Genomic DNA, 26,612 nt, shown 5'->3' with positions numbered 1-26,612 from the left:
AAAATCTGACACTCTAGTCCAGGGGTGTCAAACTCAATTTCATTGAGAGCCGCATCAGCATTGCGGTTGCCCTCAGGGGGCCGGGTGGGTGTGGCCTACTGGGTGGGTGTGGCTAGAGTACCTATGGCCTACTGGGTGGGCATGGCCACCTCTACATCGTTCGCATCAAGGGTGCCTATGGGGGCCTGGGCAGAAGTGGGACAGATCTGAGGGTCTCTGGCAGAAGGAGGGTCTCTGGGCCAGGGCCAAGGCAGTGGGGGCCGTTCCCTCACTGTTTCCAGGATGGCTTCGCGGGCCACATGAAACCACTTCGTGGGCCGGATCCGGCCCCCGGGCCTTGTGATTGACATGTCTGCTCTAGTCATTTCTATAGATGTTGAAATGAAGGAACCAAACTTTCTCATCAGCCGAGATCATCTGGAGCAAGGTTGGGTTATGCCATGACCCAAATCCCACCCTTACATTCTCGCATCCTGACACGAATGTCATCATTATCCCTCTTGCTTCGCACATGCTATGGGCCTGAACTGGTTCAAAAGAATTAGTCTGCCCCCCCCCCCCAACTTTGGGGCCACGTGGTCCACTTCTGAACGTGAAGAGCATCAACAACTCCTGTCGAGATGGTTAATAGTGGGGCAATCCCTGGGTAGGGTAGACAGACCCGAGAGAAGCCACTGTACTCTTCGGACGTAGCACTGCAACACTCTCTCCAACTGCTTGATGTAATCATCCAAATCCTTGGGTTGAATCTGCAGATGTTTCACCACCCCCTGGGAGACAAGATCACAAGAGGTCACTCAAATAGGTGATGGGAGGGTCATGTCCAATGTAGGCTAGGCTAAGAAACCCGTTCGATGTAGGTCTAAGACTATTTTTACTGGAACGGCTGTTAGGAGCAGAATCTTGTACATTGGAATATGCCTCCCCTCCGCCTCCCTCATTTTATCTTTTGTGTGAAGTAGGGAGGGGCTCGTGAGTCATTTTCTCTTCCGTCTTTCTGTATATCATCTATCTGTTTATTTCTATTTGTCTAATCTCTATTTCTGTTTATCTGTCAGTCTGTCTGTTTATCCCTGTATTATCATGTGTCTATTTCTATCTATCATTTCTATCTATCTATCTATCTATCTATCTATCTATCTATCTATCTATCTATCTATCTATCTATCTATCTATATCTATCTATATCTATCTATCTATCTATCTATCTATCTATCTATCTATCTATCTATCTATCTATCTATCTACCTACCTACCTACCTATCTACCTACCTACCATCTATTTCCCTATCCACTTGTCTGTCTTCTATTTCTGTCTATCTATCCATCCATCCTCTATCCATCCATCCTCTATCCATCCATCCATCCACCCACCTATCCACCCACCCACCCACCCAGCTATCTATCTATCTATCTATCTATCTATCTATCTATCTATCTATCTATCTATCTATCTATCTATCTATCTACCTACCTACCTACCTACCTACCTAATCATCTATTTACCTGTTTGGAAAGACCATGACCCTTAACTAATAACAACAGCAAATAAATAAATAAGAATAAAAATCCAAGGCTTGAGTACAGTCGGAGAAAAATGGCTACGATTCCTTACATAGCAATGTTGGCTGGGGAATTCTGGGAGTTGAAGTCCGCACATCTTCAACTGGCCAGGATTGAGAAACATTGCTATATACAATCAGGATTGCTGAAGAAACATTTCGTGTTCCCTAGTCTAAAAGAACCCACGGCGGGGACTCACTTGCATTTCTACACTCGGGAAAATGTCACAATATTTTGCCGGAACTTTCTTGTGCAACGATTCCACCATCTGCTTCCGATGGATGCTCCCGGGTCCAAACACGACGGTCGCCAAATCTAGCTTCAGCTTTTTCAGGCCGCATTTACTGAGCCACTATTGGACAGGAGGGAAAACGGAAGCTCGTTGAGCGAACGGAGGACGCACCGCAAGCGAAGAAGCATCCAGTGATTTAACAATCTTTCTGTTCAGGCAGCGTCTTACACACGATACGTACTGCCTTGCTGGAGCAGATTTCTTCCTCCTTTGGCAACACCAGCGAAGGAATCAACCTTTTCCCGCTCTTTTTGAAAACTGCCTCTGGAGAGGAAGAAAGCTGTATTACTCTTGCTTCCGAAACACACCCCGTTTTTGAAATGATCTCTTTATATATATCCTTCCTGGAAGGAGAGGTGAATTTAAAAATGCACATTTAAATCTCTCAGAGGGAAAAATATGCCCATTCCTTTATATATTCAAGATGGACAGTATTTAATATTTATTTGTTATGTATATGTAGAGGGGTAGACAACCTTGGCTCTTTTATGACTCGTGGACTTCAACTCCCAGAATTCCTGAGCTGGCATGGCTCAGCTTGGAAACTTCTCCCTTTCCCCTCAGCATGGCTGGCTCAGGAATTCTGGGAGTTGAAGTCCACGAGTCATAAAAGAGCCAAGGCTGCCTACCTCTGGTTAGGTGTGTGTCATGTACGTGTTTCACTTGGAGAGCGGGCAACTAAATTTCATCTTTGATGTGCGTCGTCGTGCCCACAGTAAAAAAAAATGACAATAAAGGTTATCTTATCTTATATGCCCATTCTGTAGCCAAGGGAAGAGCAAAAAACCCGTTACTCAGTTTGGGATGCTAAAAGTTTAGAAACATCTTTGTGGGAAGAAAAATTCCCCCATTACCTGAAGAAACTCACCTATGTTTTTCCTTTGGCGGTGGTCCAGCAAAGAGTCTGACATCGCCAGCTGTTTTTTTGCCTTGAGGTTCAATTTCTTTCTGGCCAGGAAAATCTCTTTTATGGGCTGAACTGCACAACAAATCAAATCATCGTCAGCTTCCCCCATCTAGAATCAGATTAGCCCCGTCCTTTCAAGATGGGTATGGCTTGCATTCTAACTAGGATTAATTCATTCTTTTTCTTGTTTCGGTCTTTCTATTATTATTATTATTCTTTTAGCCTGCAAGCTGGATGTTTGTAATCTGTTGAAATTTTAAGACTCTGATAATATCATTTGGATTAGTCCCATCCTATAAAAGGAAAGGGGGAAATCCGTCAGCAGCCCCCCACCCTTGAAAAGACAGTTGAGACTATGTTAACTATGCAGGGGGGGAAAGTATTAAACACATCACTGTATTTTAACTACAAGCAAACAAGCCAGATGGGTAGATAAATAGAGAATCCAGTGTCACATTCGCCCAATTTTGCAAGGGAGGAATTCATCCAATCCTCTAAGCTGGGACTGTCCAACCTTGACAACTTTAAGACCCACAATTATAAGAATTATAAGACCCACAATTCCCCAGCCTGCATGAACCCTAAGTCATTAAAATACAGTAGATTTACGTCAGGTGTATCCAAGCTCGGCAACTTTTAAGACTCGTGGACTTCAACTCCCAGAATTCTCCAGCCAGTATTTCTGGCTGGGGAATTCTGGAAGCTGAAGTCTACAGGTGTTAAAGTTGCAAAGCTTGGACTTCCCTATCCTAAGGCAAATCGAAACAAGCTATATTATGACTTAAAAGCCATGGCAGCTTCCACACAGATGGGCTTCAGCTGACTATGGACTTAGATCTGATTTAAGAGTTATGGAGCCACTCTCGCTTATCCCATCTGGCTTCTACAAACCTGGTGGGATTTCCGCTTTGCCACTCGGAGGACGCCACGAAAGGGCTTTGGGGCTAGCAGTCCTCTCGCCATCCTGGTGCTGTTCTCGCGGACAATAAAGAGATGGGAGGAGAGATGAGAAAAACACTCGTTCTTTCATTTAATAATAAAATCCCGCGTATTTCGGTTTCATGTTTTTTTCTGCTCCAGCAAATTCCCTTCTCCGGCAATTCTCCAAAAGGTGGTTTCTTGGCTCAAGGGCCAAAATTGGTAAAGGGAAAAAATACTGAACGAAGCAAGGAACTGACAATAGATGGTAAGAGTTCATTTTGAAATACCAGCGCCAACTTACCATCCTGGCAAGGGTGAGGGCTGTCGGCTTTGGAAATGGTAATTTTGAAGGTCTGAGGTTTTTTTCTTCCTTCTTCGGTGATGAGAGGTCATCTGTTTGGGGAGGTGACTGGTTCCTTGAAATGTTTCCTGATTTCTGCCTTAAAGACTCCACTAACACAGCACACTGAAAGCAAAGCAACAATCAGAAAACACATTGAGGCTTGCTTTAGAGCAGGGGGTCTTCAAACTTGGCCCTGTTATGATTTGTGGACTTCAACTCCCAGAATTCCTCAGCCAGCGTGGGGGAACTATGGCCCCTTCATGACTTGAGGACTTCAACTCCCAGAATTCCTGAACCAACGTGGGAGAACTATGGCCCCTTCATGACTTGAGGACTTCAACTCCCAGAATTCCTTAGCCAGTGCGCCTGGCTGAGGAATTTTGGGACTTGAAGTCCACAAGTCATAAAAGGGCCAAGTTTGAAGACTCCTGTTTTTAGAGGCAAATTTCACGTAAGACATAACCGTAGCTCTTATCAGGAACAAATTCCAAAGGAAATTAATGGCAAATCAGGGTTTTTTTCTCCATTCCTGTTTAAAGGGAGATTCATGAAGTGTGTATTTCTAACTACCTGGGAACAGAGCAAAATTTATAAATGAATTCCTGTTGTCCACACCAAAAACACGCATACAGACATCGGTACATTTTTCTCTAAGCGTGATTTGTTGCTGTTCTTGAAATCTATTTCCATGGACGGGAAAGAAAAGAGATTAAATAAATTAATGAGTTCTGAAGTCTGTGCCTACTGTAAACTGGGAAACATTCTGCTTGCTCTAACTTTGGTATTTATTTTTTCTTTTCACAAATTAGGGTCACCAGATTTCTGCTGCAAAAATCCCAACCAGCACCACCAGAGGGCCACAAGGCGTGAGAGATTTCAGGGTCCCTTTGCTGCCATCCTGTGGTCATTTATATTCACCTCATTCAGATTTAGTATATACATCCTAGAAATCGACAGGGGAACGCCAGTTGGCCTCAGTGACTGTGCAAAATGCTACACCAGGTGATCAAACCACTGCACCCTCCTCATGGTAAAGAGACATAGCTTAAAATAAACTCATTTTTTTCAAAAGGTCTATGATCCAACCTTGTGAGAGTAATTAACTGCTTTCTCCATTTCAGATAGGATAAGGCTGATGTCATCACTTTCGTTGATACCTTTCCGGAAGGCAAGGAGGAATTAAGAAAAACAACAACAACAACCACAAAATATAAACTATTACGTTTTGAAACTTGATGCAATCCAACTTTTACAAACATTGTTAGCACACACAACCACACAGACACACACCTCTTGGAACAGTTTGGGAATGCTAGGGTTTTTTTGATGGAGGCTAAGAGAGATCATATCCATGCAATTCTAGGTATTTATCGATGAAGTTATTTTTACCAATATGTTCCACCATTCGTACAAAATTTCAAGGTACTTCACAGAGGTCTTCCCTCTTCCTCCTCCTCCTCCTTTCTCCTCCTCCTATCTCCTCCTCCTTTCCACTCCTCTTTCTCCTCCTGCTCCTTCCTCCTCCTCCTCCTTCCTCCTCCTGCTATCTCCTCCTCCTCTTCTCCACTTTCTCCTCCTGCTCCTTCCTCCTCCTCTCCTCCTCCTCCTCCTTTCCACTCCTCTTTCTCCTCCTGCTTTCTCCTCCTCCTGCTTTCTCCTCCGCCTATCTCCTCCTCCTCTCCCCTTTCTCCTCCTGCTCCTTCCTCCTCCTCCTCTCCTCCTCCTTTCCACTCCTCTTTCTCCTCCTGCCTTCTCCTCCTCCTCCTCTCCACTCCTTTCTCCTCCTGCTCCTTCCTCCTCCTCCTCTCCTCCTCCTCCTTTCCACTCCTTTCTCCTCCTGCTTTCTCCTCCTCTTCTTCCTTTCTCCTCCTCCTCCTCCTCTCCACTCCTCTTTCTCCTCCTGCTCCTTCCTCCTCCTCCTCTCCTCCTCCTTTCCACTCCTCTTTCTTCTCCTGCTTTCTCCTCCTCCTCCTCTCCACTCCTTTCTCCTCCTGCTCCTTCCTCCTCCTCCTCTCCTCCTCCTCCTTTCCACTCCTTTCTCCTCCTGCTTTCTCCTCCTCCTCCTCCTCTCCACTCCTCTCCTCCTCCTCCTTTCCACTCCTCTTTCTCCTCCTGCTTTCTCCTCCTCCTCTTCTTCCTTTCTCCTCCTCCTCCTCCTCTCCACTCCTCTTTCTCCTCCTGCTCCTTCCTCCTCCTCCTCTCCTCCTCCTTTCCACTCCTCTTTCTTCTCCTGCTTTCTCCTCCTCCTCCTCTCCACTCCTTTCTCCTCCTGCTCCTTCCTCCTCCTCCTCTCCTCCTCCTCCTTTCCACTCCTTTCTCCTCCTGCTTTCTCCTCCTCCTCCTCCTCTCCACTCCTCTCCTCCTCCTCCTTTCCACTCCTTTCTCCTCCTGCTTTCTCCTCCTCTTCTTCCTTTCTCCTCCTCCTCCTCCTCTCCACTCCTCTTTCTCCTCCTGCTCCTTCCTCCTCCTCCTCTCCTCCTCCTTTCCACTCCTCTTTCTTCTCCTGCTTTCTCCTCCTCCTCCTCTCCACTCTTTTCTCCTCCTGCTCCTTCCTCCTCCTCCTCTCCTCCTCCTCCTTTCCACTCCTTTCTCCTCCTGCTTTCTCCTCCTCCTCCTCTCCACTCCTCTCCTCCTCCTCCTTTCCACTCCTCTTTCTCCTCCTGCTTTCTCCTCCTCCTCTTCTTCCTTTCTCCTCCTCCTCCTCCTCTCCACTCCTCTTTCTCCTCCTGCTCCTTCCTCCTCCTCCTCTCCTCCTCCTTTCCACAACTCTTTCTTCTCCTGCTTTCTCCTCCTCCTCCTCTCCACTCCTTTCTCCTCCTGCTCCTTCCTCCTCCTCCTCTCCTCCTCCTCCTTTCCACTCCTTTCTCCTCCTGCTTTCTCCTCCTCCTCCTCCTCTCCACTCCTCTCCTCCTCCTCCTTTCCACTCCTTTCTCCTCCTGCTTTCTCCTCCTCTTCTTCCTTTCTCCTCCTCCTCCTCCTCTCCACTCCTCTTTCTCCTCCTGCTCCTTCCTCCTCCTCCTCTCCTCCTCCTTTCCACTCCTCTTTCTTCTCCTGCTTTCTCCTCCTCCTCCTCTCCACTCCTTTCTCCTCCTGCTCCTTCCTCCTCCTCCTCTCCTCCTCCTCCTTTCCACTCCTTTCTCCTCCTGCTTTCTCCTCCTCCTCCTCCTCCTCTCCACTCCTCTCCTCCTCCTCCTTTCCACTCCTCTTTCTCCTCCTGCTTTCTCCTCCTCTTCTTCCTTTCTCCTCCTCCTCCTCCTCCTCTCCACTCCTCTTTCTCCTCCTGCTCCTTCCTCCTCCTCCTCCTCCTTTTATCTTTCTCCTTCTCCTAGCACCAAGGGCCCCACAGTACTGAATTAGGTGTTACATCTGTTTCACCATGGAGCTAGATCTGATTTACTCATACAGAATAGGGGGGGAAAAGGTGATTTGTAATACTGTAGTCCCGACTCAAAGCTCCTCAGAACGGTAAAACAGAATGAAAAGATAAACCCTTTACAGAAGGAAGAACCCACTCCAGCAAGATTAAAGAGGTGCCCACATCCTTAAAAAGTCCAGAGACCACTTGAGAGGGTTCCCATGTGGCAGCTGGAAACGCGTTAAAAATACACCCTGAAATTCTAGCACACCTGTTTCTCCAAACCAATGAAAATGTCCGTCGGCGGCCTGCACAATTTCTTTGTAAGCGGTGGCTGTTTCTTCGGGACTTGCGTAGCGGGGTGGCGGGTCTTCATCAAATGAATAAGCGTTAACGCTGAAGAGGCAAACGTGGAGTTGCAACTCACAGCCTGCACAGACTTCAACCAGGTAAGAAGAGATGAGGTGCTGAAAGACAAGAAGGTGGAGACCAAATGCAACGGGCAGCATCGTTTGACACGAATGTAATTGATTCCTTGCTTGAAGGCCATTCAAGGGCTTCACATTCATCAACAGAATCACTTTTATGCAAAGCAGGGAACCAGCGTAATTGCAACCATGGTGCAAGGGTGCACTATCCATGAGCCATGGGATCTGTGTGTGGCTCCTCCAATATGTGACAGAGGGCCACAGCTTCTTATTGCGAATCCTTGGCGCTGTCCATTTTGCTCTCCTATTCAGGCAGCCTCTTTGATGCCAACGAGCCACGACTTTAGAGCAACGTTTCTCAACCTCAGCAATGTTTAAGATGGGTGGACTTAACTTCCACAACTCTCCAGCCAGCCACTGGCCAACCAGACAAATGGCTGCTCATTCTCTTCTTAAAAACCTCCAGTGATGGAGCTACCCACAACTCCTGGAGGCAAGATGTTCCACTGGTTAATTGTTCTGTCAGGAAATTTGTCCTTAATTCTAGGCTGCTTCTCTCTTTGTTTAGTTTCCATCCGTTGCTTCTTGTCCTGCCTGCGGGTGCTTTGGAGAATAGCTTGACTTCCTCTTCTTTGGGGCAGCCCTTCAAAGACTTTAACACTGCCATCATGTCACCCTGTCCTTCTTTCCGTTAGACTAGCCGCACCCAATTCCTTCAACCATTTCTTCGTACATTTTAGCCTCTAGTCCCCTAATCGTCTTTGTTGCTCATTTTAACGACGGGATTATCTTCATCTAACAGTGTTCACACCTACCTGCTGTTATAAATAGAATCATGCAATCCAATTTTCCACTTCCTAGCTCTCTGCCAACCCAAACGAGTTGGGGCACATGAAGGCTTTTGGCATTTATAATGAAGAGTTCTGCATGTTGCCTAAACTGATTTTGGAAATCCACCTACCGTCTCTTGATCTGGCACTCCGGCTGCCAGCAGATACAGGCCTTGAGATGCATGCCTGTCTTTATCTTTAAAATTCACCTCCACGGCTCTTTTGAGGGCCTTCAGAAGATTCCTACTGCCCTTGGCGCGAAGACACAGAACCCATCTAGAAAAAACAACCAAGCATCAGACAGCTTCTTCTCGGACATCCCACATCTGTGGGGCTGATACAAAAAGGATCGAGATTGGGACATCAAGAACAGGGGCACCACTTGAAAAGTTAGAACATGGGCAGCTGGGCACCATTTGCCCAGGTTGGACACACCCCGGGTTTTGCTCGTTCATTTTGACTGAAGAAGTGGGAAAAAATATCTAGACGTGGTCCTTTACCTCCAAGCACTCTGTAAGTTGTCTGGATGAGGTGGGACCATCTCAGGTTGCCAAGCCCTAACATCGCTTCCAAAGCTGCAAAAAAAGAACGTAGAATCAACAAATGTTGGCCAGGCTGACCCAATGACCCGTTGGAAAGATTAGTTACCCCAATTTTATGTCCAACCTGCATACAGGTAGTCCTCGCCCTGCGGGCCATCATGGAGCCCAAACTTTATGTGGCTACGCGAGTCAGTTGTTGAATGAGTTTTGCCTGCTTTTATGTCCTTTTTTCTCTCGCAGTTGTTAAGTGATTGTGAAGTGAACCTGGCTTCCCCATTGACTTTGCTTATCAGAAGGATGCCAAAGGAGATTGTGAGACTCCGGGACACTTGCAACAGTCACAAGTCCATGCCAGTTGCCAAACGTCTGGATTTTGATCAGATTGTGTGAAAAAACAGTCCTACGTCGCTTTTTCAGTGCTACTACCGCTTTAAGACTAAAATTTCTTTTGTTAAGATTTTGATTTCTTCGGCAGCCACGATTTTGGTCCCTTTGCAGAAGAGAAAGACAGGTTCTCTCACCTGAGATCCAAGCTAGCCTTTTTCGGATCACAGTTTTGTGGATCGGTAGATGAATTTACGACTTTACTTCTTTTTTTCCATCCAAAACATGTCAGGTTTTCATTTTCTTAAAAATATTATCTAGTTAAGAAATGACCAAAACAAAACAAAAGCCACTTACGCAAGGATGTTGAACAGGTCCTTACTGGCCATTTGCTCTTCCAACAAAAGGCGTAGAGAATGTTGGATGTGAAAGAGGTAAGGGGAATTCGTTTTGGAGATGTCCACCAGGATAACCACCCTAATGAAAAAAACCAAAGGCTATTAACATTTCCTCTCCCGTCTTTTTTAGAGCTTAATTCTCCTGCGTTTGGTTCAGCCTTGTGAGACCAGAGGTGGTGGAAGATAAACCCTGATTTATGGTTTGTTGTAGTGCTTCCAAAGCACTTTTTCCCCCTTTATTATACAAAATCAGAAAGTCCTTGTTTCAATGTCAGCGGCGATGGGGTAATGAGTTTGTGTGTTGTTGCTTAAAGAAAAATCACGTTTGCTCAATTTTATATAATTGATCCAGATTTGGGAAGCATTTGGTTGTATTTGACCAGCCCAGACAATTACAAATGAATCCCTGATTTACAGCCACAACTGGGATTGGAGTGTTGGGTCATCAATTGGTGAGATTGTAAGTCAAGTCCCCAAATGACCGGACTCAATTTATGACCATTTTTACCACCGTCATAAAGCAAATCCTGTGGTCCTTAATTTCTTTGCCTCTGTTTAACCGTTGAGTTTACTTCTTACATTTCTGCTCCCGTATCATTGCCCAGAGTCAGTTGGAATTGAAATACATTCAAATAAATTACTTTGTTATGTCGAGACTCTAGAAAGGGTACAGAGAAGAGCAACCAAGATGATTAGAGGGCTGGAGGCTAAAACATATAGGGAACGGTTGCTGGAATTGGGTATGTGTAGTTTAACGAAGAGAAGGGTGAGGGGTGACATGATAGCAGTGTTCCAATATCTCAGGGGCTGCCCCAAAGAAGAGGGAGTCAAGCTATTCTCCAAAGCACTTGAAAGCAGGACAAGAAGCAACGGATGGAAACTAGTCAAGGAGAGAAGCAACCTAGAACTAAGGAGAAAATTCCTGACAGTTAGAACAATTAACCAGTGGAACAACCTGCCTCCAGAAGCGGTGAATGCTCCAACACTGGAGGCTTTTAAGAAGAGACTGGACAGCCATTTGCCTGAAATGGTATAGGGTTTCCTGCCTGAGCAGAGGGTTGGACTAGATGACCTCCAAGGTCCCTTCCAACTTTTTATTATTATTATTATTATGATGATGATGATGATGATGATGATGATGATGATGATGATGATTATTATTATCATTTCAGCACCTGCACCAGGAGGTTTCCCACCTGTTAAACCAGTCAAAGTATCAAGAAGGGATTGACCAAGAGGAACAGGGAGAGGTAGAAATAAAAGGCAAGAAGGAATCTGAAACAGATGCAAGGAAGTCAAATCTGGGTACCTCTGTTCACAAACCGTTCCCCAAATTCCTCTGCTGGAAAGAGATAGCCAATCAATGCGTCTCTCGTACAATTTCACCATCTGCCCCAGTTGCTTCTGTGAAGCAAAGGAGAAGAGACATAATCTGAAGCTGCTGGCTAAGGATTAGGCAAACATTTCAGGCAACAAATGTTGGGAGGTCTTTCCCAAATCAAATTCCCATAGGAGAGTGGAGAAGGTGCTTCAGGATGCCCACACCATCCATGATCGGGAGGTTCTCCAGCCTTCACCCATCTACAGCAGGGGTCTTCAAACTTGGCCCTTTGATGACTTGTGGACTTCAACTCCCAGAATTCCTCAACCAGGCACGCATGGGAGTTGAAGTCCACAAGTCATCAAAGGGCCAAGTTTGAAGACCCCTGATCTACAGCATCATGGTTGCAACCATCTTCCCCGCTCTCCTAAGATACAGGTAGTCCTTGACTTACGACCACAATTGGAACCAAAATTTCTGTTGTGGTTAAATGAGTCACACTGGATTTGATGACCTTTTCACCACAGTCGTTTAAGCAAATCGCTGCGGTTCTTAAGTGACTCATGCAGTTGTTAAGCCAACCTGACTTCCTCCCACAGGCTTTGCGAGTCAAAGAGGTTGGCTGGGAAGCTCACAAATGGTGATCACGTTATGCTGCAACCGTCGTAAATACGTACCGGCTGCCAAATGAACAAATTTCACTCACGTGATCGTGGGGATACTGCAAGAATTGTGAGGACTGGTCATTAACAGCTTTTCTTAGCGCGGTTGTAACGTCGAAGGACGCAGACCACATACAAAACAGTTGCAAGTCAAGGACTGCCTGTATCGAAACGGGACTGTGTTGTGTGCAGCACTTCAGACCTTGATCGGCTGTTTAGGCCCAAGACCAACAATGGTTAGGACGGATGACGTGCCATTTATTCACCTGGTAATCATATAATATTGGAGGATCCACGTGGATATTTTTCACTGTCCCATCGTGCCATTCAAACTGCATCATGGCGTTCTGCAATGAAAAGGATGACCACAACATCACAAATCAGGAGGCAGGCGCTCCTTTGCTCACAACCAGTCTTGCCGGTCTATCAGGGCAACCTGGTCTACCCAAAATACGGCATGGAGCCTACTGCTTCCGCTTTCACTTTTCAGCCCCAATCTAGGAGCCTTCAAAGGCAGCCGCTCCTGAGACAGACTATTTGTGTATTAGATTTAAATTTACCCACAAAGAAATAGCTGTACTAGTCTCCTTTTAATTCTTTGTCGGTAAATTTAAATCCAACCCCATTTTACAAACTTTTCTGGTCCCGGTTGTTAACTGAACCACTGGAATTGTTAAGTTAGCAACGGGGTTGTTAAATTTCCCCGTTGGCTTTGTTGTCAGAAGGCCACAGGAGGTGATCACATGACCCCAGGGCACTGTAATCGTCCAAAATATGAACCAGTTGCCAAGCATCTAGTATGTCAGGTTTAAGGAAGAGAAGGACGAGGGGTGACATGATAAAAGTCTTCCAGTATCTCAGGAGCTGCCCCAAAGAAGAGGGAGTCAAGCTGTTCTCCAAAGCACCTGAAGGCAGGAGAAGTAGCAATGGATGGAAAGTAACCAAGGAGAGAAGCAACCTAGAACTAAGGATACATTTCCTGATAGTGAGAAGAATCAACCAGTGGAACAGCTTGCCTCCAGAAATCGTGGGTGCTCCAACAATGGAGGTTTTTAAGAAGAGACCGGACAGTCACTTGTCTGAGATGGTACAGGTTCTCCTGCTTGAGCAGGGGGTTGGACTAGAAGACCTCCAAGGTCCCTTCCAGCTCTATCATCATCATCATCATCATCATCATTATATTATTATTATTATTATTATTATTATTATTATTATTATTATTATTATTATTATTATTATTATTATTATTATTCCCAGATTTTGATCAGATGCTGCAAGGGTCCTAATTGTAAAACCAGACATGTCACTTTTTTTCAATCCCATTTTAACTTCAAACAGTCACTAAATGAGCTGTTCATATATATATATATATATATATATATATATATATATATATATATATATATATAACATGGGGCTATATATCCAGTTGTTCTGGATGAGACATATAAGATCAAACCCGCCAACATTACCCAATGCTATCTTCCTGGTTTCCGCTTCCCCGCTGACTCCTACCAGGAACGAAGGATTCCCACAATCCCCCCTCGGCAAGCAAACCAAGTCCGTTCCCCTTGGCTTACCCCGTGCAGTGTGGATGATACTGTTTTGCGAAGGACAGGCACAAATTCTTCCACGGGTGAGAAGGCGTTGGGTGCTAAGACTTGGTAAAGGCCGAGCTTTTTGGCTGCAGGAAGAAGAAACGGGAGTCCAGCGATTGGTCTAGATGGGTGCCGTTTCAGAGGGAAAACCTGGGGGGGGGGTTTGGGTTTTTTTTGGCCTTACCTCGCAATCCATTGGCTTTTAACCATTCGGCGGAAGATTTGGCCAAAAAGTTGGGGATCTGGATTGCAAGAGGGTGTTCGTGCTGGAGGGGTTTGGACAGCTGTACCAAAGGCGATGAGCTTAAACCTTCTGTTGAACTCTAAGCACAGAGAGAGAGAGAGAGAGAGAGAGAGAGAGAGAGAGAGAGAGAGAGAGAGACAACATGTGCTCTGTAAAAAAACAACACCCTGTGTGTTCTTGTTCTTGTTGAATACTCAACAACTGCAAAATTTTAATTAAAGGCACGGCTGCCACCAAGGTGTTTTGGTTTTTTTTTTTAAAAAAAGATCATTTCTAAATATATACTCATATTGCTTCTTTACTGGACATTTCACGCAATGGCGTATGAGAATAGCCTTGGGAGACAGAAGAAAGAGCTGCAGACAAGGCAACGATTGGATAAGAGGCAGCTGAGCCCACAGAAAAGAAACAGAAAAACCCTCCCTAGTTTCTTGGACTGTAAGGGTGGTGGGGTGAGGTGGGGAGAGGAACTTTCAGGTTTGCAAGGCTGATACAAGCCCTTTGGAGTAATCCAGATAGGAAGCACCATCCAGGAATACCAGCTCTGTCTTTATTCTAAGGTTACATCAGGGGTCTTCAAACGTGGCCCTTTTATGACTTGTGGACTTCAACTCCCAGAATTCCTCAGCCAGGCGTGCCTGGCTGAGGAATTCTGGGAGTTGAAGTCCACAAGTCATAAAAGGGCCATGTTTGAAAACCCCTGGGTTACATTAACAGAATCTTGCAATACATCAATATCTACCTGTAGATAAGCAGTTGACGTAATGGTGTGTGGGAGTGGGAAATACCTTGGGAGACAGGAAAAAGAGCTACAGGCAAGAGAATGGTCAGCTGAGCCTTCAGAAAGAAAGGGAAGTGTTAAACCATCCCAGAAGAGATTTTCCCTAGTTTCAAGGACTACAAAGGGGAGGGGGAGGGAGAGAAGAGATATTTTTTCAGACTTGCAAGATAGATCGATATCCCAGATAGGAAGCATCACCCAGCAATACTATGTCTATTTTTAGTGTAAGGTTACTTTAATAGAATCTTGTGATACATCAGCCTTGTAGATTCATTAGTTGATGTAACGGTGTGTGGAAACGACTTTGGGAGACAGGAGAAAGAGCCACAGACAAGACAACGGTCACATAAGAGGCAGCTGAGCCCTCAGAAGGAAAGGGATGCTATAAACATCTCCCCCTACTTTCTTGGGACTGTAAAAGTGAGGGGGGGAAGAGATGTCCTTTCAGACCTGTAGGCTTCTGAAGATAAACTTGGGGGGGGGGAGAAAATAGAAGTAATAATTCTGAGTCTGCATCTTTGCAAGTCTGAGAGTGCAACTCTCCTTCCTAATCTGCAGCTCTCTCCCTCCAGGTCTCCCAAGGCTGTTCTCACATACCATGGTTGGGATAAAGAAACGACACAAGTAAACATAATGTGCGATTATGGGGTTTCCCAGCCCTGGGCTATACAGCCTGCAACAAAGCCTTTCAAAGGAATCAGGGACTCACGTTTTTCACTAAATTGAAAAGCGAGTCGCCCATCTTGCCCTCGTAGATCTCGTCCACGATCTTGAGCAAGCTGCCTGCTTTTTGCCGCTCGGAGAGAACCAGCTGAATATCAGTGCTGTGGCAACTCTGATTAGATGACACCAGAAAGAAAGAGAGAGAGAGAGAGAGAGGAGAGAGGAGAGAGGAGAGAGGAGAGAGAGAGAGAGAGAGAGAGAGAGAGAGAGAGAGAGAGAGAGAGAGAGAGAGGAGAGAGGAGAGAGGAGAGAGGAGAGAGAGAGAGAGAGAGAGAGGAGAGAGAGAGGAAAGAGAGAGAGGAAATAAAGAGGAGTGAGAGGAAAGAGAGAGAGAGAGGAGAGAAAGAGGAGAGAGAGAGGAAAGAGAGAGAGAGAGGAAATAAAGAGGAGAGAGAGGAAAGAGAGAAAGAGAGGAGAGAGAGAGGAAAGAGAGGAGAGAGAAAGAGGAGAGAGAGAGGAAAGACAGAGATATTATTGTCTTGTCTTTCAGGCACCTTCAAAAGAAAAAAACCCACCACAATTCAGGCATCTTTGGAAAACTTGAGAGGCCCCACGCAGCCCTAAGGGTTAAGACTGCACCCTTCTGCTTTCAAAGAATGCACCTTAAGTCGGCAGACCTACCTCAGTCTCTCCTGAGTAGCAATGGTAACGGCCTCCCACCTCTTCGGCCAAGCTTTTGAGAATGGACTAAAAAGAAATGAAATGAACGAAAGCCACTCTGGATTTTCAGGCTGGCGCGTCCTGGCGCATGAGGCTGCTAGCGATGCCCCGAGCTACGCTTCCCTTCCCACAACTCACAGGAGTCCTCTCACTGCTGCAGTTGTACGCCACGGTGTGAACCAGCAAACGTCTTCCTGCAGAGCACTGCTGGACGTAATCAGACAAAATTTCCGTTGCCTGGTCTGGACTGTTTGGGAAAACGAGACAGGAAAAAAGGGTGGGGGTGTCGTAGGAAAGGGCGGGAGAGAAGGACGAGCTGCAATTATGGGATAGGAAAGAGAAAGCCGTCGTCAAACAGGTGGCCCTCGACGCACAGCCGGGCCCAAGACTTCTCTTGCTAAGCGAGACATTCCCGCGGCGAATTTTGGCCCGTTTTACGACCTTCCTTGCCGCCGTTGTTAAGGGAATCGCTGCACTGGTTAAGTTAGTGACACGGTGGTTAAGTGGATCTGGCTTCCCCTTGGACTTAGCTTGTCAGAAGGTCGCAAAAGGGGATCCCGTGAGCCCGGGAAACATTGCCTCCGTCATAAATATGAGTTGGTTGCCAAGCGCCTGGAATTTTGATCATGTGACCACGGGGATGTTTGTGAGGCTCATTTTTAAAAAAAAGTGGCTTATGACCGTTTTTCATACTGACGAATATTGGTCACGCGTTCAAAATTCAGACACATGGCCGCTGACTCATAGTTATGACGGTTGCAGCTTCCTGGGATTACGTGATCCCCTTTTTGCGACCTTCGGACAAGCAAAGTGTCAAGTTTCCGTCGTATTGGCCTTTCAAGTGATTCTGAGGCATTGTTTACCTTAAAAGTCCTTTATTAGCCTAATACACCGGCAAATGCTTGCTCGAAAGAAGCTGGAATCTGAAATCTCCGCCCCCTTGCACAATATATTAAAACACAATTCTCCACCTTTCTAATTTTGTCATTCATCATCTTCTCCATTTAATTTAAAGAATCAGTTTCCCTTCCGTTAGAACCGCCAAAGCCTTATCTTCTTTAGAGAGACAAATGGCCTTGAAAGTGCATTCCTACTCTTCCCTCCACCCAACTTTAAACTAAAGCAATACACAAGTCTTAAAGCAATACACAAGTTTAACATATGAAATAGCTACTTCTTCATCTCTTGTCAAGCAAGAACATTCGATGTTAGCAGCCTTGACACAAAGTCAATGGGGAAGCCGGATTCACTTCACAACTGTGTTACTAACTTAACAACCGCAGCAATTCCCTTAACGAGGACGGTGTCCTGGTTCCGACAGATGAAACTCTTCAAAGAACTTCGAGGCATTGTTTACCTTAAAGAATCTTTGTTTGAGTAGCACAGCAACACAATTGAAGCCAAAAATTGAATTCCCCTCCCCTGAGCACATAGCATCAAAGCACAATTCCCTCCTCCAGTGAACCGTCATAAATCACATTCTCCAATTAGTTTGAAACGCAGGCTTCCCCTCCAGCTCTCCAGCCCGCCAATTCTTATCATCTCTTATTTCAGTAACCTTGGTTCTCACACTAGGTTCAGTGTTGTTATGTCTAGCTAGACTCTCATGCACATTGCTCCCCCCAGCATCATCTAAATCTAACTCTAAGAGTAAAACGTAAGAAGAAAACGGTTGGATCTCCATCTGTTGTCAATGCAAAAACATCCGACGTTAGCAGCGTTGACAGATGGTTGTCAAAATTCACTTAACAACTATCTTGCTTAGCGGCAGAAATGTGGGGCTCGGTTGCACTCCTAAGTCAAGGACTACCTGTATAGGTAAACCAAAGACAACATCTGCCTTTCCGCAGGTGGCCTACCAGGTTCCTACAATGATCACCAAGGAGTCCAGCTCTCTCTTCTCCAGGACTTTCTTTAAAGCGTTTAGCAAATTACAGCCTCGGGTGGGTTTCAGCTCCTGGACCCACTGCCTGGCTTCATTTAATCTAAGGGGGAGGGAGGGGGGAGGAGAAGAAGGAAAATGAATTTTATTGCACACCAATTTCGATACAAGCCTGGGTTTAATGACAACATCGACGTGCCTGTCAACAAAGCATGTTCCAAGCAACCAATCCCGAACAATTAAAACTATAGAGCCTTGGTGGAGCAGTGGGCTAATGCCTCCTTAAGTAACACCAGCTGCCTGCAATTAGTGCAGGTTCGCATCCCACCAGGCTCAAGGTTGACTCAGCCTTCCATCCTTCCCAGGTAGGTAAAATGAGGACCCAGATTGTTGGGGGCAATTAAGCTGACTTTGTAATAATGCCACTTGGGGTGTGTGTGAAAGCCCTAATAAGCAGGCATACATATAGAATGAAGGCTACTGCTAAGCTTGTAAGCCACCCTGAGTCTTCGGAGAAGGGCAGGATATAAATGGAATTAAACTAAATAAAAAATAAAAAAAATAAAACGGTGAAAGTCAACCAGCAACTGGCGGTTCTAGATGTGGTCAAATTGGGCAATAAAATTGTAGCAGAACAATGACAGCGATAAAAGTTGCCTTTGACTAAAAATGATCCCTCCAAGTAAGCACCAGTATCCGTATAACCGCCAAGGGATTTCAAAATGGGAAATCAGAGGACCTACCGTTCCAGCAAGGTGAATAAAAATCTGAAATTTCCAGATTTCCAAATAGCGCTCTTACCGATCCCCATTGACTGCCCGGGGTTCCTCCCACAGAGCCGAGGCCTCAGTTCCGAACGAAATCAAGTAGAGTTTCTTCATGTAACTCAGCTGTTCGTTAATTAACGACTGGGAAGAAAATAACCAGAGTTCAGGTTGATCCGAGCTGACCCCATCAAAGAAAAAAAAAAAGACCCAGCTCTTACAACATACGCATTATTTATTTATTTATTTATTTAGATTTATATACCGCCCTTTCCCGAAGGACTCAGGGCGGTTTACAGGGCATTTAAAAGAAAGTCAATACAAACGTTAAAACAAATTTAAAAAGATTAAATAGAACCCTGAGAAAATTAAAACCCAGTTAAAATTAAAATTAAAAATATTCTCAGCCTGGGCCAGAGAGCTCAAAGAGCCAGGTCTTCAGGTCCCGGCAGAATGAACGGAGGTTGGGGGCAGTCCTAAGCTCCGCAGGCAGCTGGTTCCACAGGGCAGGCGCACCCACTGAGAAGGCCCTATCCCTGGGTGTTACCCGCCGGCAGTCTTTAACCGGCGGCACCCTGAGGAGACCCTCCCTGTGGGAGCGCACTGGACGAAGGGAACTTGATAGCATGATAGCATGACTTGCGCTTTTTTAAATACAGATTAGTCCCCGACTTACAACTGTTCATTTAGTGACTGTTCGATGTTACAATGGCACTGGGGAAAAAAGGGAATTATGACTGTTTTTGACACTTAGGACCGTTGCAGCATCCCCAGGGTCATGTGATCAAAATTCGGACCCTTGGCAAATGTTGGTTCACGTTTATGACGGTCGCAGCGGCCCGGGGTCACGGGATCCCCTTTTGAAACCTTCTGACAAGCAAAGTTGATGGGGAAGACAGATTCCCTTAACATCCACGTTGCTAACTTAAGCTAAGAAAGAGAGAAAGGTCGTAAAATGGGCCAAAACTCCAACTTCAAAAACTGTCTGACTTAGCAACGGAAATTTTGAGCTCCACTGTGGCCGCCCAAGTCCTGGAGTGCCTGTAATACCGTGACTAGGGGGGCTTTCGCCCAGGTTCGCCTGGTGCGCCAGTTGCGGCCCTATCTGGACCGGGATGCCCTGTGTACGGTCACTCATGCGCTCGTGACCTCTCGCCTGGACTACTGTAATGCTCTCTACATGGGGCTTCCCTTGAAGACCACTCGGAGGCTCCAACTGGTACAGAATGCGGCCGCGAGAGTTGTCTTGGGAGTTTCCTGGTACTCCCATGTTACACCTTTGCTCCGCGAGCTACATTGGTTACCAGTTGTCTTCCGGGTGAGGTTCAAGGTCTTGGTTATGATCTTTAAGTCCTTACATGGCATGGGTCCGGGATACCTCGAGGACCACCTGCTGCCGGCGTCAACTCCCCTCCGCCCTGTGCGTGCCCACAGAGAGGGCCTCCTCAGGGTGCCTCCGGTCAAGGAATGTCGACTGGTGGCCCCCAGGGGGAGGGCCTTCTCTGTGGGTGCTCCGGCATTATGGAACCAACTGCCGGTTGAGCTCCGGATGGCATCGGACCTTCGATCCTTCCGCCGCGGGCTGAAGACCCACTTATTTGAATTAGCTGGTCTGGCCTGATGGGGGAATATGGGATTTTTAATTGGTTTTTTATTATTCTATTGCTGTTGTATTTTAATTGGGCATTGGTTTAATTTCTTTTTAATTTTTGTACTGCTATTTATATATGCCCTGTGAACCGCCCTGAGTCCCTCGGGAGAAGGGCGGTATAGAAATCAAATAAACTTAAACTTAAACTTAAACTTAATACTTACCAAGAGATCCATTTGGAATCCTTGCAGTCCCGATCCATAACCCACGCTGGACGTTTCGATCAGAACTCCAGGTTTGTTTCCTTGAATGACACCGAACATCTGGAGCAGGAGAAGAAGGGGGAAAACATAGAAAGAAATGGAAAGATCTTAGAACATTCATTCATTCATTCACTCATTTCATATGGAATTAGGAACTTTAAGGTATTGCACACTGAGAATTTTATGGCAGAAGACTTTTTTTGGTATAGATTTTATTAGCTTTTATAGGGTTAGGAATAAGGTGGGTTTGGGGTTAGGGTTGGGATTTGGGTTAGGATTAGGATTAGGGTTGGGGTTGGGGTTTTTCCAAATAACATTCTCAATATTTAGCAAACAGCATAATGTCTGGGTTCATGTGTTTAACAAACAATAATATAGTTATTATAAACAATATGTTAATTCATCACTCAATAGCCTTCTTCTTGCTAATATATATATATATTCAAAATTACATATCACATTCCTTTCTCTCTAACTCTGCGACGGCCTAAGTGTGAAAAACGGTCCAAAGTCAGGTTTTTCTCACTGCTGTTGTAACATTGAAGGGTCACTAAACAAACTGTTGTAAACTGAGGACAGCCTGGACTAGAAGTAATATTTAAATGTTTTTTTGAACGTTACCTTCTTAGAGCCTCGGAGAAGCCAACGCGTCCGCTTGTCATATAGATCAATGGCCCTGTAAGATGAATATAATTTCCCCATGCAGATATAGATAATTTGTTGTAACATTTTTATTATTATTATTATATTATTATTATTATTATTATTAGAGGACAGGAAGGCCTGGAGGAACATTGTCCATAGGGTCGCGATGGGTCGGACACGACTTCTCAACTAACAACAACAACATTATCATTATCATTATTATTATTATTATTATTATTATTATTATTATTATTATTATTATTATTATGGTTTTATTGATTTTCTAATTTTACATTTAGGTATTTTAAAAGCCACATGGCAGCTGGGTTAATGGAAAATTCAGTAACATACAAACATCTTTAGTGCAAGTCTCAAACTACCCCATTATATATGTCCTCTCTTTTCCCCTTAGTATTTACTGTCTCAGATTTAAACTAGTACAATTCTTATTGTATGAATTAAATAAAAATAACCTACTTACATTTATCAATAATTTTTAGCTTATACATGTGATTATTTTAACATTCAGTCTTTATAGACAATCAATGTCCTAATTAGTTTTATATTGTAATATTACCAACAAGTACTTTACGTATTTCTTAGTGTCCTTCCCTGAATCAACGGCCTCCAATTGGATCTGCACCCCCCCCAGGATCAGCCCTCAAATTCAACCCATCTGAAAAGGTTGGAAAATGCTGACCTAACCCGTAATTCGGGGTGTGGGTGGGGGGAAGAATTGGCTGAAAAGATCCAACTAGCTCCAACTGAAAAGATCCAAAGATGCACCCTAACAGAGGGATAGAATCAAGATCAGGTGAAATATGACTACCACTTTGCAATGCCTTGGTAAGGCCGCACTTGACCTTATTTTATCGAGGAACAATGAAATAAATAGCTTAGAAGCAACTCTACGTAGCCCTTCCTGCTTTGTGGAGGAGTCTGACGATGGGATACTCACATTTGCAGCTGAGATTCAAATCTGTGGACCTCCTCTTGGGGAAACTCCACCAGGTTGCTCGCATCCCTAAAGGCAAACATCCACGGTGAGCTGAGAGCCAAGGCGCAAGCGATCGAAAAACCAGTTGGACTCACACTTGCCTGCTGCCTTTCTTCATCAAATCCTCGAGAGAAAGTTGCAAGTTGGCCAAGCTGTAGACCTGAATCCAGTCGTCGGTGGCTTTTAAATTAGCAAACGTCACCTCCGTGTGCTTGAGCCGCTGTGGGCCAAAGAAGAACAGGAATCAAGGCAAAAATAAGCCTGTGCGTTTTTGTGGCGGCGCGGCCGTTAGAAGGCAGCATGGCGGGCTAACTCTGCCGATTGCCAGCAGTTCGATCCTGACCGGCTCAAGGTTGACCCGGCCTTCCATCCTTCCAAGGTCGGTAAAATGAGGACCCGGATTGTTGGGGGACAATACGGTGACTCTGTAAACCGCTTAGAGAAGGCTTTAAAGCACTGGGAAGCGGTATATAAGCATAGAAGCGCTATCGCTATTGCCATTGACTCGGCCTGCCATCCTTCTGAGGTTAGTAAAATGGAGAGCCAGATTGTTGGGGGCAGGAGGCTGACTCTGTAAACTGCTTAGAGAGGGCTGCAAAGCACTGTGAAGCGGTATATAAGTCTAAGTGCTATTGGCATTGCCACTGACTCACTGTCATTCAAGGATCAGGCACACCTTGACTTTCAGTCATTCACTGACAGTTAGAGCAATTAACCAGTGGAACAACCTGCCTCCAGAAGCGGTGAATGCTCCAACACTGGGAGGTTTTAAGAAGAGACTGGACATGGTCTGAAATGGTATAGGGTTTCCCACCTGAGCAGGGGGTTGGACTGGATGACCTCCAAGGTCCCTACCAAGTTTATTATTATTATATTATTATATACAAACAAAGATTTTTTAAATTTTACTTTAGCTTCTCTCCGTTCCACATTTCTCTGCATACAGAAAATGGTGAGCTTCTACGAACGTCTGACAAGGAAAGTCAAGGGTAAACCCAGATTCGCTTAACACCACAAAAAAAAAATTGGGCTCAATTATATGGTCATAAGTCAAGGACACCCTGTACGGTACTTCTAGTTATCATTAATGGGAATATTCACTTACCATTAAATCCTGCGTTTGGTTAACATGGGTGACTAGTAATCCTTGATCATCCACTTCCACATGATCAGTGAGAAGAATGTTCTGCCAGGATTTCTGCCTTTGGGGTGAGGTCGCCTTCGATTCTGGATTTGCGCTGCAAAAATAACCGTCTTGTCATGTTGCACTATACGTGGTCGGTGCAAGACTCGGCTTTCGCTGTTACCTGGCTTACAGGTAAGTCCTCCGACTTAGGAGCGTCATTACAGCCGCACTGTAACTGAGGCGGCAACTTTGGTCGTAAATCACGAGGGTCATAAAGTGGGTCGTCGCACGCCTGTGCCTGATTTTACGAGCTTGTTTTGCAGAAGTTGTAAAGCAAACACACAGGGTCTCCAAACCTTGGCAACTTTAAGGCTTGTGGACTTCACTGGCTGAGGAATTCTGGGAGTTGAAGTCCACAAGTCTTAAAAGTTGCCAAGGTTGGAGACCCCTGTGCTATGAGACGGTTTTTTTGGCTGAAAATCTGAACTAAAGGCCAGTTTCTGGAGGGAAAGGAAAAAAAAGGTATAAATTGTGATCAAGTGATCGTGAGCCGGTTGCCGAGCACCCAAAATTCCGCCAGATGATATCTGGCGGATATCCAGAATTTCAAATCTGGATCACAAATAGCTTTTTGGAGTCCCTCGTAATTTCGACTGGTTGCTAAGCGACCGGGTTGTATATGGCAAGGAACTACCTGTATTAGCTTTTGAATAAATTTTAGCATGGCATCCGTGTCTCCTTTTGAACTTCAGGACATGTTTTTTTTTCCTTTTGAGCCAAAGAGATTTCTTTCTTTTTAATGTGGAAAACCTAGCCTCTTCAGAAGCTGAACGAGGAATGTATTCTCAAGTTGTTGAGTGTTACAACGGTTAAACCAGGGGTAGGCAACCTCGACTCTTTTATGACTCATGGACTTCAACTCCCAGAATTCCTGAGTCAGCTATTCTGGGAGTTGAAGTCCATGAGTCATAAAAGAGCCGAGGTTGCCTACCCCGGGGTTAAACGAAAGAACTCAAGATGTGAACAGGGAATATTTATTTATTTTATTTTATTTTATTTATTTATTTATTCGTTTTATATACCGCCCTTCTCCCGGAGGACTCAGGGCGGTGTACAGAGCAAAGTAAGTATACAATAAACCAACAATAAAACAAATAAAACCCCAGATCTACAAATAAAACCCCAAATCTATCAGGCCAGGCCGGCTTGCTGGAATAGATAGGTTTTTAAATCTCGCCGAAAGGTGCGAAGGTCGGGGGCCATTTATTTATTTATTTATAAATCCCATTTATTTATTAATGGGATTTATATCCCGCCCTATCTCCCGAAGGACTCAGGGCAGCTAACAACAAAACATATAATAAGTACAGAAATTAAGATAAAAATAAAAATATGCAATGTATTTTAAGGGTATTTGTCTTTTCTCACATCTAATCAAGGTCTTTTATCCTTTGATGCGTTACTTTCAGGGCAGATTAAACATTTGTTAAGTCTATAAAAAGACTTGATTTCCCCCCCCCCCCCAAAAAAAACCTTTTACTTTGCTTGAAAGGGTAAAAGAAAAGTGGGCAACGATTTCTGGACCCCAATATATCTGTAGAGTTTCCCAAAGGAAGGGAAATGAGGGTCTTCCTGGTCTGTTTTTTCTACGCAATTTTACATAATTCTTTTTTATTTTTCTGAGCAACACAGTAAGGCAGTCCTTGACTTACAACAGCCGATTTAGTGACCGTTTCAAGGTACGACACGAAAAAAAGGGGCTTATGTCCGTTTTTCACACTTAACGATCCCCACGCTCATGTGTATCAAAATTCAGACGCCTGGCAACTGACTTGTATTTATGACGGTCGCAGCGCCCCCCCCACGGGGGGGGTGTCACCTGATCCCCTTTTGCGAACTTCTGACAAGCAAATTCAACGGTCTTACTAACAACCGTCTTAACTGCCGTCTTGCAAAGTCAACGGTCTTACTAACAACCGTCTTAACTGCCGTCTCGCTAACTTAACAAGTGCAGGGATTACAAGAGAAGTTGCAAAACGGGGCACAACTCCCTCGCTTAGTAAACGTTAACTCCTGGGTCTCAATTGCAGTCATTGAGTAAACGGCTGAGTAGTACACCAAAGCCAAAGACAGACCGCTAATCTAGAGAGCAATTCGGACATTATTTATTTCGTCAGCAGTTGACCGATAGGAGCACCTTTCCATAAAGCGAATTGTGCCACTTTCCCCCAAAACTTGGCAACTTGTAAGAAGCGTGGACCGCCATTCAAAAAAGAGCCTTGGTGGAGCAGTGGGCTAATGCCTCCTTAAGTAACACCAGCTGCCTGCCATTAGTGCAGGTTCGAGTCCCACCAGGCTCAAGGTTGACTCAGCCTTCCATCCTTCCGAGGTAGGTCAAATGAGGACCCAGATTGTTGGGGGCAATTAAGCTGACTTTGTAAAAATGCCGCTTGGGGTGTGTGTGCGAAAGCCCTAATAAGCAGGCATATACATAGAATGAAGGCTACTGCTAAGCACATTGATTTGTGGTTTAAATTGTAAGCCGCCCTGAGTCTTCGGAGAAGGGCGGGATATAAATGGGATTAAAAAAATAAATAAAAATAAATTCCCAGCATGCCCCTCGCCCTGACTTGTGACGTTTTGGTTTTTTCAGTTGCTAGGACCCTGCAGAAGCAGCTCTGCCCTCAACGACCGCAGCAGCAACCACCTCTGCGTTGATGCTTGTAAGACACACATATTCTCCTCCACTAAGACGGTTGAAAATCATGCTTCCCCCCCCCCGCAGCCCTTTCCAGCGCTAAGCTGGCTCCTTCCCAACCCATCGTCCCAAGCTGGTGTCCCCCAAGATCTGGGACTCACCAGGCCTCTGCCATGTTCTTGCACGCTTCTTCCATCTGCAGCTGATGCTCTTGAGACCTTTTGGTACGAGTCCCTGGCTGGCCCTGTGTTGTCCATCTCCAACGGCAACGGAAGCAACCATTGTCATCCAGGAGGGAAGGAAGGAAGGAAGGAAGGAAGGAAGGAAGGAAGGAAGGAAGGAAGGAAGGAAGGAAGGAAGGAAGGAAGGAAAGACGAACAGCCAAAGGGATCTTTTGCAGGTCTTCAAGAGCTGCACAAGCATCAGCTGGACTGCCCAAAAAAAGGTCTCCAGGAAATATTTCCAGGTGCTGACAATAAAGCATGGGAAGTTCCCCCCCCCTATTTTTTGAGCACTCAGCCCTCCCTTGCATGATGTAATCCTTTCTATGCATACTGTTTTTTATTTTTATTTTTAAAGTCCATTCAAGAGTTTAAGTGGCAGTGCTTGAAAGCAGGAGGCAAATGGGGAGCTCTTAGGGGGCCCCCCCATAGCACCTGGGGTAAAGAACCCAAATGGGCATTTTGTTTGCTCTGAAACGTGTGTTGAATTGAAGAGAACGGTTGTGCCCTCCTTAACGATGACTGTTACAAAC

General features: G+C 45.3%; 1 protein-coding gene across 1 annotated transcript; it reads right to left on the bottom strand.

The window, feature by feature from the left end:
- Nucleotides 1-602: 602 nt before the first annotated feature.
- VWA3A (von Willebrand factor A domain containing 3A) lies at nucleotides 603-26,115 on the bottom strand (the record flags this gene model as incomplete). Its single annotated transcript, XM_083372443.1, has 25 exons — nucleotides 603-770; nucleotides 1,763-1,915; nucleotides 2,037-2,119; nucleotides 2,724-2,834; nucleotides 3,654-3,732; nucleotides 3,985-4,149; nucleotides 5,113-5,183; nucleotides 7,653-7,848; nucleotides 8,771-8,915; nucleotides 9,140-9,214; nucleotides 9,863-9,982; nucleotides 11,213-11,307; nucleotides 12,153-12,233; nucleotides 13,467-13,570; nucleotides 13,669-13,807; nucleotides 15,219-15,344; nucleotides 15,854-15,919; nucleotides 16,031-16,139; nucleotides 17,752-17,877; nucleotides 18,576-18,682; nucleotides 20,354-20,452; nucleotides 21,014-21,068; nucleotides 21,996-22,061; nucleotides 22,130-22,254; nucleotides 26,020-26,115. 25 exons carry the CDS (start codon nucleotides 26,113-26,115, stop codon nucleotides 603-605), a joined length of 2,760 nt encoding a protein of 919 aa, XP_083228569.1.
- Between the last annotated feature and the right edge of the window lie 497 nt (nucleotides 26,116-26,612).

The sequence above is a fragment of the Vipera ursinii genome, assembly GCF_947247035.1.
Source record: "Vipera ursinii genome assembly, chromosome: 13".
NCBI classification, from domain to species: Eukaryota; Metazoa; Chordata; class Lepidosauria; order Squamata; family Viperidae; genus Vipera; species Vipera ursinii.
This window is presented reverse-complemented; position numbering and strand designations above follow the sequence as displayed.